The sequence below is a fragment of the Geospiza fortis genome, unplaced genomic scaffold (genome assembly GCF_000277835.1).
Source record: "Geospiza fortis unplaced genomic scaffold, GeoFor_1.0 scaffold29, whole genome shotgun sequence".
NCBI classification, from domain to species: Eukaryota; Metazoa; Chordata; class Aves; order Passeriformes; family Thraupidae; genus Geospiza; species Geospiza fortis.
In genome coordinates, this window is record NW_005054349.1 from 1,614,185 (window position 1) to 1,625,896 (window position 11,712).

General features: G+C 39.3%; 1 protein-coding gene across 2 annotated transcripts in view; it reads right to left on the reverse strand.

Annotated features, from left to right (window-relative positions):
* The window catches only part of DIAPH2 (diaphanous related formin 2), a 151,903-nt gene that overhangs the window by 58,233 nt on the left and 81,958 nt on the right, over window positions 1-11,712 (reverse strand). For both annotated transcript variants that reach the window (XM_031058841.1, XM_031058842.1), the window contains 2 exons: window positions 10,489-10,653; window positions 2,403-2,538 (listed from right to left, as the gene is read on the reverse strand). In XM_031058841.1, coding sequence (XP_030914701.1) covers window positions 2,403-2,538; window positions 10,489-10,653 — 301 coding nt within the window. The remainder of the gene's footprint in view (window positions 1-2,402; window positions 2,539-10,488; window positions 10,654-11,712) is intronic.

Sequence of the window (11,712 nt, forward strand, 5' to 3'; positions counted from 1 at the left end):
TTCAGCAGGTTTTTTTTATCAGTTTACATGTAGTGTTTATGTGGCAGCTCAGTTACACAAAGCACAAACCACCAAACTGAGTAAAGTGGTCTTCAAAACACTGCCAAAGTCTGAGTTACTTCATCACTAGGAAATATTTAGAACAATTCTTGATTCTGGCCACACTGTGCTTTTCTACAGTTACACCAGGAAACAGATATTAATTTTCAGTTAATTAATTATCACTAACCTAATCTGTGACCACACAAAAAGTGGTCACTGAATAGTCAGAAAACAGGAAAAAAATCATTTTTATAGAACTGCACAAGAAGCTGTCAAAAAGAGAAGCCAATTGCTGTGACTTCAAAGGCTGCAGCTCTGAGTCAAATTTGACTCTGGGAGATGCAGAGCAAGAGCTGAGAGAGGGTGAGGTTAAAATGAGCCTTTGGGTGAAAATCACCTTGTCCAAGTGACAGCTTGAGAGGACATCTGCCTCCTTCCTCTAAGCCTGCTGTGTCACATTCACTTAGACAAATTTACAAACTGTTTATATAAGCAGCAATGAGCACACAGAAGTAGCTGCATCAAGAAAAAATTAGTTATTTGGCAAAAATAGTCAATTGAATATCAATGTCATGGAATCCACTGGGGATGGAGGTTTAGCCTTCCTCCCACCATAGCAGCAGAGCTGTAATATGTGAAATGGGTGTTTTAAAATATTTACAAATTGAAAAAAATATTGTAGAAGTATTAAACTAACTTTGTGTCACAGGTTACCAAACATCAGTTATTTAAATGGCAGTTTTGGTGCACTGGGCCGTGTAAAGACATTCATACATTTGCATTTCCATTGAGAGAGGACTACAATGCAAAATGGAACTTTACTTGTATCATTTAATAGGAAAAGACTTTCTTGATGGAAAGCAGAATGCTGTCAGTGTGATTTGTACTGCTCAGAGTGGTGTCCCCTCACCTGCTTGGAAAGGGAAGGGAAAATGCAGAAAAATGAAGGTGTGCTCTCAGGGCTGAGCTGAGGAGACTGCAGAAGTTGGAACTCCAGACTGAGAGCTCCAGCCCTTCAGCACAGCCCAGGCCACTGACAAAGCCTCCCATGGGCTTCCCACACTTTTCACCAGCTCACCAAACTCTGCCTGCAGCGTCCTCAGTGGCAGCTCAAATAAACTCTCGAGCACTCTGGCAGAGGGAGGCTGCTGAAAGGATATTGAACTGCTTCTCACAAAAGTGCCTGTCCATTTTACCATGGACATTTTTGTGGCAGGTGGCAGATATTAAAGAAATATTCATCATATGCTGAAAGAATGGATTAGAAAAGTCTCATTAGAAACCTTCACTGGTTTAACTTCACAAAAAAAAAAAGAAAATGCATTTATGCATCCTCCTGTGTTTAAGTTCTACATTTTGCTTATAGCTATACTGAAATAGGACTAATATAATAGGATTTATACTGAAATTAGACTAATCTTTACATGATCTAATAATAAAGTTTGTCATCCACAGACAAGAATTCCTACAGAACATTCCAGGCAGTGCCAGTGCCAGCAAGGCCAAAGATAACAGGATTTGTGGTACCACTGCAGCATTTTTCCCTGAGCAGGGCCTGTTAAATGGATAACAAGGACAGGTGTTTTTATTGCTGGGTCAGATTAGCAGATTAACACAAACTCATAGAAACTGAACAAAAACCTGCAAGTGATCTCTTGCCTAAATCCAATTTTCCCTCTACTTGCCTTCTGGAGTCAGGTAGAGAATAAAGCCTCTATTTTACAACCTTCTGGAAATCTGGACAGCATCAGTACCAAGGCCACCCCATTCCTTCTGCTTTCTTACCTCGCTCTCTGTCACAGGGGTCTCATGTGAAATACAATATTCTCCCAGCTGACAAGCTCAACACATTGCTTTTTATCGTGCTGAAATGTCACTCTGTACTCAGGCTCCAAGCTCAACCAGATTTCCCAGCTCCTAATAGGACTACTGGGAGAACATCCATCCTAACACAGACCCCCAGGCCCAAAAAGAAAGACATTAATTGCCACAATGCCTTGATTATAGAGATGTTTACAGAATGAAATTAACAACAAAGCAAGGAAGACACTTCTTCTTGGAAGTCAATCCATAAGGAAAAAAAAAAATCAATTAAGTGCTACAAATGCAAAAAAGGCAATAATTCACAACAACACGCCTGGAAAGGAACATTACACACATTAAGTGGCAGAAATGGGATGACATGACCAGGTAGGCTGAAACAAAACAGAATTTTCCACTTTGAAAAGTGAACTTTCTCCACCTTTCAGAACAGCCAGCAAGTATTTCTCATATTGATCAGAAATAGCCTTCAGTTTATTACTCCTGACTTGGTTTTGCCTTTTTTAATGGCAATCTCTCAGCGAAAAGTGCTGCCTTACCTTTGTTCATATCAATCAGCTGCTGCTTCTTCTTCTGTCTCTCCAGCCTCTCCCGCTCCGCCTTCTCCTTGGCCAGCTTGGCCCTCTTGGTCTTCTCCTCCAATTCTCTCCTTTTGTTGTTTTCTTTTAATGCCTCCTGCATTAGAGGAAAGGAATGTGAGTGTCTGTGCACTGAGGACAACCAAAATAACCTGCTTTGAAATGAAATAAGAGGAGAAGAAACGAGGAACTTGACCCAATACTTGGAGCATGGTCAGAAATCTTGGGAGGAACATAATGCACCACATTATTTGTACATGTGAGAGCTGTTGATCAAAGCAATGAGGAACTGAAATTGCTTTGTATTTATGATAAAGGAAAAAAAATAATTTTCCAGCAGCAACATGTTTGTATTTTCCCTATTAAGACTGCAAGTCTACCTTAAGCCTGTGCCAAGCTCTTAGGAGGGATGAGTGGGGAGGAAGCCAAGTGTCCACTGTGATGGAAATTCAATTACAAGTGGCTGAAACTCAAGTGCTAGAATTGAAATATAATTCATCAAATTTTTTTGTTGAAATAGCCAGTCTTGATGTCTAAAATTCAGAAAACACAGAAGAACAAATGGAAAATAGTTCAATTTTTAGGTTATGACTTAAAGGTCTCTGAGGTAACAGGTTATACCTGAGGTCTCTCAGGTAATAGGTTATATATTTGCTATATAGAGCAAATTAAAAATCCAAGACTCCCAAATGCTTCCAAATACAAAATATTCATTCAAGCAAGGGGCAGCATCTTCCAGCGTGCCATTTCAGGGGTTTCCTGAGGTCAAACACCACATTTCAGGCCTGTGTTGCAGAGACTCTGCTGGTACCCACAGCCTCACTCCAAACTGCACCAAGAACTGCACCAGGAACTGCACTCACTGCCCCAGCACAGACGGAACGACACCACGAGCTGCACCACGAGCTGCACTCACTGCCCCAGCACAGACAGCACAAACACCACAAACACCTTTTCTTCCAGAAAAAAAGGCAACTAAAGGGCAAAGCCAATGTCTTGTCCCTTCTGGTTTTGGACAGTTCTGTCACTGCACATTCAATCCCCCCTGACAGAGATTTCACTTTACTGCAGCTTCCCAGGCTGGAATGGGAGGAAATGCCCCCGGTCTTACAGAAAAAGCAAATATGAAATGTCATGGTTGCACTGGTAGCTCAGCAGCCGCTGACATCCTGTGATCACATCACAGATTCCATCACATTTTCTACCAGCAGGCTGAACTAAACAAGCTCTAAAGTTAAATTTTATCTGGAAATTCTCCTTGAGCCAAACTCTATGAGTTCCATCTGAAGGAAGATTCAGACTGCACTTCATAAAACAGAATGGATACCAATGGTGATTAAAAAAAAACCCCAAAAAGCCATTCAAAAGAAAGGTTTAATCTTCTTGCAGAACAGCAAGATAAGAAAATATTGATAACTCTGTGTGAGAGTAGCCCTTTTTATCTATCTACACCCATCCACCTCCTGGAATGGACTTGCTTGTTACTCCCCTCCATCAGGCAGTTGGACTCCTACCCATTCCATATTTGTTATGTCATTTACTGCTATACATTTAGTCAGACTTAGATGAAAGCTGGAAATAAATCATTGGCAAGAACATACTCCCACCCGCTATCAGAGTCAGTGCAGAAAGCAAAATAAATCTATTTTCATCTATATTTATAAGCATACTTTATATTTAAATTAATATTGCTAACAAATTTGATCATAGTTTCTCAAAATTGATGGATGATGAATGCAAATAAAGAGAATTTTGTCTCAGGTGTAGAGTGGTTTCTACAGCATCTGCTCTGCCTGAATTGTATCAATCTTTCAGTTTCATTTCCTACAGTTCTGCTGCAAAGGGTTATTTTTCTCTCTCATGGCATGCTTTTATATTCCCCCAGACCTTTTCTCTTCCAAACATTTGAGTTGCAGTGGATTTCTTCTAACACAGAACAGTGCTATTCCAGATTAGCAGGGTTTTTTTTTTAAACTATCAAATGCCAGTGATCCCCTTTCTGTGTAGTTTTGCAGGCTGAATTACTTCAAAAGGTAAAGATCAGTTTGAAAACTAAAAAAAAAAAATAAAAATAGTTCTGTAATTGCTTTTAAAAGAGGGAATAAAAATCACCAGTTTTGATACTGCAATACAGTGACAAAGAACTTACCACTGTTCATAGGGATCTACTGGACAACTAAATTTATTCTCCAATTAAAACTAAACTAATCTAACAGCTAGAAATCAGACAAAGAAGCAATCCTCTGGTAAGAATAAAAGCCTTCTCAACAGCTTTAGAGCACATTTTGAAAAGTACTCATCTAGATGCTGTCTTCTGAAAACATGTAAGTGCATGCAAAAAGGGAAATAATTTTCGAGTGAATCTCAGCAGACAGAAATATTTAAATGCATAAAACCCTTTTATTGATGGGCTTTTCATGACCCTCTGTTATTTTGGTTGGTGCATAAGGGCAAGCAGTTTTGCTAATTCAACAGCAAATTAAAAGTTAGAGAAAGTTTGAGTGTGGGTTTGCTTTGTTATAATAAAACCAAAACCGAATTATTGTCTCTCCTAGCAGAGCAAAGAGATTCAGCAAGGAATATTATCTCTTTTTAAGTGAGTTAGTTGAAGGAGCACACAGTTTGATGTTCCCCCTTGTGTTTATTAGGATTCACTGAAGTGCAGCTCTGGTACTCAGCACTGCCAGTTTACAGCTCGGCTTCCTTAAGAAGCAAATAAAAAATTAATGCATCTCTTGCATTCTGCACATATCTTAAGTTTTGACAGACAAACACATTCACACATCGACACGGTTGTAAATAGACTCTCGAAGGTAAATTATTAAAAACAAGAAGAAAGAAAACAAACTGTAATGCACAAATCTCCCTGGATATTAAAGATGCAGCTGGCTACAAAGCGGTCATGCACCAATAATGAGGCTGCCTGTGATCCCTCAGGCCTTCCCCAAATTTGCCTTGCAACTGCAAAATATGTCAGCTGAACTTCCAGCAAAATAATCTTCTCCAGCCATAAATCATTAGGAATGACCAACTCAGATTATCTGGAAGTTAATCTACAGAAATTCAGAGTTAAAATACAGCAGATCGAGCAATCAGCGTGCATGTAAAAGGGAGATCTTTCCTGGGTGTTCCTTGGAGGATAACACATTTAAATACATTGTTATCCCCATGGAAATAATGGAAAAGAGATGGCATTAAACAAGGGCAGGCAAATTGAGTTCCTGCTGGGTGGCAGTGAAGCACTGAGCAGAGGATGAGGCTGGGACAGTGACCCAGGGACAGAGATGTCTGGGTTTGGACAGAGGGCTTGGCAAGGGGAGCTGCCTGCCCAGGGAGGGACAGGGGTTTGCTGCTGGGTGCAAAGCCACCAAAAACTGCCCAGGCACAGGAGCTCTGCAGTGGTTACTAAACAAATTTAACAGTACCAATGAAAAGCTGCTGGGTACCGCTTAATTACTGCACTGGGTAATAAGTTGGAATCATTATTAAATGGCCCTTGTGTGGACAGGTCTGGGACTGGTTTTGGAGAGCAGAATAAACACTCACACCTCGTTCAGGTTATTCCTGATAGAGACCCAGAGCTGAAGTACACACACAAAAACAAAGCTGTATCATTGTCTTTACAAAAAACACACAACTAGAAAACCTCAGGAAAACAAATGTCTGTTTGGGTACAACCCGAAAAGAGAAACCACAGCCCAGGGCAGACCAATTATTGTTTTGTTCCAAAAGCAATCTCTCTGGACCAAGGAAGACAAAAATCAGTGTTCTGGCACATCATCATGTGAGTACAAGCCTTTAGACTTTTTAACAAAAATTCTTTCTAAGGTAAGCCTGTAAGAACTGTTCTTACAAGAGCCTGAATCCAATAAAAAAACTGAATTACTCTTTTTAATAGCAGGACCTTGAATGTGACACGCTGAAAGGTTTCAAAGTTTCTGGGTAGAAATTTTTGACAGATTTTAAAAGAGACTGTGAGAATTACACCCAGTGTAGTATATAAGGACAAAATGTAATTAAATAACAAAATAAAAGCGCCTGGCTTGGAAAGACTTTGCAGACTTCCTGAAAGACATGGTTGGTGGGCTGTGGAAGGAAGCACTGCAGAGGGTGGGTGGCATTACACTGCAAAGAAATAACAAATGTGGGAAAAACGACACTGCAGGGACACGCTGCCACAGCTGCACCTCCTTCCTTGAGGTTTCTTACACCTTGCACTGTGTTCTGACAGGATTAGCAGCTCCAGCAGCCTGCCTGGGCTTTCCTACACGTGCCAAGCAAGCAAATCTGAACCTGGGGAAGGGAATGAGCTGTAATTGACTCCAGCAGCATCCCACTAAATGAAGCTGCAATAATGCAGCGATCAATCTGGAGTCACAATTAAGACAAATACAGATTCCAATTATCAAATTATCTTAATGGGATATAGGAACAAACAGAATGATGAGGCTAAGGTGATCTACGGGAAAGAAAACTCTGGAGGTGTTAGAGAAGTCGGGTTCATTCCAACACAAGAGTTTTCGGACGGGTTTGAGGGCAGGTGTTGGCAGCTGCAGCCTGCACACATCATCTGTGCAGGGTCTCTGCTGGCCCTGGCACAGCCCCAGGGGCCTCACCCAGGGCAGGTAATGAAGGCAAAGCTTCACAAGAGCTTCGCGACAGCTTAAGTTCTGCCTCAGCCAAAATCCCAAACCAGGCTTTGCTCTCAGAGTGGAATGAGGATTCAAAATCCTCATTTAAATATTACAAACTTCCAAAGATAATGCCTGGAAATAATGACATTTCTCAGTTGGACTCACTGCTACCAGCGCTGAATATAAAACGGAAAAAAAACCTAAAGAAAACTTTTGAAGCCCGTTCCATTCAAGATTAGGAAATTTAACTTCGTGCTTTCCTCAGACCATGCTTTCCACTATAACTTGTGAAAATATTCCTTAATCCATGGCATCTCTACCCTGAAATGTGGCATCCAGTGCTTCTCTCCCATCCACAAAGAGCCACCTCAAGAGAGAAACAACAAGGTCAGAACAAAACCCCAACTCCAGCTAGGCAGTCATTCCTACCTTTGCCAACACAGTGTACCTGAACTCAGTTTCATTTCTTTTATTATTTTTTATTTTTGCACCTTTTGGGGAGCTTCCAAGAGAAATGCCATCATTGTGTTTTACACCATGAACAAAGCACTTATCTAGCAGCACTAACCCCTTGTAAATAAACTGAGTTACTGCTCCTATGTGAATTCCACCACCTGCATCCTTTCCTAACCCACCCCTAATTCCTGATTTGTTCAGGATAATGATTAAAACCTATTCTGAACGTGTACACTCAGATGAGAACTGGGAGAGCTCACAAAAGGTTTGTATTTCGGGTTTTGAGGAAGGGTTTGCTGTATATTGCCTGTTAATAAGGACAGTGTTTCACTTGTGGTACCACCTCTTGGGAAATTTCGCTGAAGAAAATACTTCTTGCTCATTATTCTTTATTTTTTCCCAGCTTCCTGCTAGCTGGAAACTGTTATCTTTCAGGCTGCATTAAAGAACTGTTACTTTTTAGGCAGAAGGGATGAAGTGTATTCCCAGACAAATAACCAAAGAGAACAATGAATAAATAGAGCCTTTCTTTTAAACCACTCCTGAATTACAAACACAATTTATGAGTTTGAAAGCTGGGAATTTAGCCTGACTATGCACTGTATTTCATGGTAAATCAGATGTTTATTATGTATTTATTTATGTATTGTAGATTCATTGAGTTGTATTACTGCAGCAAATGACCTGCTGCATTCCAGGGACACTTCAAAAAAGCCACCACAAAAACCACTCCTGAGTCACAGAGCTTGAAACTTCCTCTGTAGCAAGTAATAAACAAACAAATATTAGGGAGAAGGAAGGGTCTTACAGGTCCATTTGTACCCAGGATGCTGAATGCACTGTGGGAAAAGCTGCTTGGTATGAAGGCAACATAACTGATGTTCCTGTCCTGTCTGGGTCAGGGCATCAATCTCACAAAATCCTGGAGCCCAGAGAGGTGGGCACCAATAAAAAGTGTTCAGTTTGCTGATCATTTAATGTGCCTCCTCATTTTGGGGAGATTTTCACTTTGTGGATGTTGCACTGAGGGCACACAGCAGCCATCAATCAATAGCAGTGTTGATACAAAAGGACAATTTATTTCTCTGCTGTTTTACCAAACCCATCTCTCATTCTGCCACCTGATGAGTTACTCACATCTGCTTAAAAACTGCCTGAAACTGGAATGAACCCTTGTCCTCCAAGTACATTCATAATGTATTTTAAGATTTAATTCTTTATTCAAGAGCTGCATTTACACGAATGTGAGGGAAGCAGTCACCACTGATAAAAGTGTCTACCAGATTAAAAATATCACTCCAAACAAAACAGCCTCTCTGCATTTCATGCAACTAGACCCAAAAATCCATTTTCCTGCTTCAAAAACAACTTTGTTTTTTTAGACTCAAAATTCACCTTTAAGACCATCTGCATTAAAAGAAGCCCACAGAGCAAACAAAATCTAAAGCTCTTAAGTGGGTTTTTAAATGAAAAGGAAAAAAGGAAATTTTAGGAAAAAATAAAAACTTTTTTAAGAAAAAAGAAAATTTTCCAATCTAGTGCTGAGGTGCATGTTTCATACAACTTCCACAGCACAGGAAAGGAAGTTTATGTTCATTTACAAATGCAGGCGTGACACATTTGTTGGAGGTTTTTAAATCCTCTGCCACCAACACAAACAAACACTGAGAAAGTGACAGCCTGAAAACATTACAGGTCACTTGATACAGAGTGTGAGACAGCAAGTTAAAGACAAAAAATGGAAAAGAACAAACTGGCATCTTGCTCCAGGCAGCTGATTAATCATTATTTGATAAGAGCCTGATCCTTTTGGGCCTGATGTTGTATCAGGTTGTCCTCAAGGACAATGGAAATTTGTGTTCACTTTCAGTGGAATAAAGGACTAAAAATCTAAAAAAAATATGTCTTCTTCAGAAGAGTTCTAAATATTAAAGAAATGCTATTTTCCAGTGGATCTTCAACTGCAAAGAGGAAAAAAAAAAAGAAAACCCACAACAAACAGAGGAAAAAAAAGAAAACCCACAACAAACCACGCTTTTTGCTACTTTCAATTCAATTTGCAGCTGCCTCCAAGAGAATACACCTTTCTATTTATTCTCCAGCCTTGAAGTTGGCTCATGTTCCAGTGGCACAGGGGAATCCTGTGGAAATGCTGTAGTTAATTCCTGTGGTACTGCAGCCACCTGGAGGAATTTGGAGCCTCCGAACTGAACTGGCTCATGGCACAGGAAAGGAGAATTATCCAACAGACAGTTCTTGTTCCAGCAAGAACATAAAAGAATGACAAACAGGAAAAAAGAAGCCATCAATAGTTATAAAATACCTGGAATTACACTTCAGCCAATCATCAAAACACCAAAGGAAGCTGATGGGAGCCCTTGGAGGGAGAGGGGGGTGTCAGGAATGGGAACAGGACAAATTTAACACAGTGCTTGCTCCAGGGAATGGTTGGAGATGTTCTCTACCCACTCTTATCTGATTGCTCCTGAATTCTTATCAGTACTTATTACTTTTTCAAAGTAAATCCCACAGATTAAAGGAATTTCAGCATATTTTTCCTCTGGGGAAACCTCTTGCAAGTACCAAAACATTGCAGAAAATCTTAATTCTTTTTTTGTTCATTTTTTTGCCCCTAATAGAAAAAAAAAATCCTTCACTGTGAACTTTTAATGTTTGCCCTGGTCCATTAAACCTGATTCATTACATTGCTAAAATATTAAAGTTGAATTAAATTTGAGCTCAACCTTATCCACAGTTGAGTTGTCACCTTACACACTGGAGGACAATATGTCACGACCGAAATCTAAATAATTCTGGATATGTTCACCCAATTTCCTGCCATGGAAGAAAACACAAAATTAAGCATAACAGAAAACACAGAGAGACAAGGAAAGAATTAAAAATGGGAGAAAAAAAATCTACAAGAAAACATAAAACATTTTGCAGGTATTACTCACCAAGAACAGAGTTCTGAAGTTGCTCAGATCACCAAAGAATTCTTCTATGCTTATTGTTTTGGGATCAAAGGTGAAGTATTCTCCCAAATTTTCATACAATTTTGTCATGTTGTTGTGCATGTTGGACAGTTTCTCATATTGTTCTCGGGCACTCTCAGCAAAGCTGTGAGGTTTTGTTAAGGAAAATGCCTCAAATGCAGCACAAATAAAGGAACAAAAATAAAAACCCAGTAAATAAAGGAAACAGTACACAAGGAAAGAGCTCTCAGTACAAAGACTACAACTGCAAAATGTGCTTCCAAATATGACATTTTAATAGATTAATATTAGTAATTATTAATATGAGCATTTTATGAATTAATATTAATAATGTCTGCAAGTTCATGGCAACGCTTCCATTAAATGATCCCTTTCCAATGGTGAAGATTTGCCACTGACACAGAATACAACTTCCTCTATAAAATTTTTAACTGCTGTAGGCCTTTTTATTTGAAGAGATGAACAATTTCATAAAAAGAATTCTATGGAAACACCCAGTGAAATTCAGTTTGCTCTGAGAATCGATGGTCTCAATGCTCCAGTGAAGCCATGTCCCCCACCTCACACATATATTTTATATATAAAATGTGCATAACGACCAGTGACAAACTCACACAGTATGACATCTCATTTTCTTGGCCTTTTATCACCAAATTCTGCTCTGTGGGTTCTTTCCTGCCCAGGCACACAGTGCATGCCTCAGGCTGCCTGGATCAGCTTCACTTTCTGAGGCACAATCTCAACTCTGTAATTTCACCCAACTTACAAAAATGAAATATCCACCCACCCATCCCAGCAAACTGACAAACAGCTTTGAGAAATTATTAGTGAGAAAAGCACCATGGAACAACACAAGTCTTGTTTTGTTGTTTTTTTTTTCCTTAGGAAGTGTGGAAGCCTGGAAATGAGACTGAGATTGACTTTCATCCCAGCAGCCATCATTAAAAGTTTGACATAATGCTTTTAAACAGAAAAATGTGGTGCTTTTCTCTCCCTACATGAAGAAAACCTAAATAAATCTATCTATGATATCGCTAGAATAGATATATAAATTATAATATATATAATTTAAACTATATTATATATAACTATATATAACTATATTTATATATATAAAAATAAAACTATAGTATATATAACTATATATTTTCTATATATATCTATCTATAATATCTCTAGAATAGA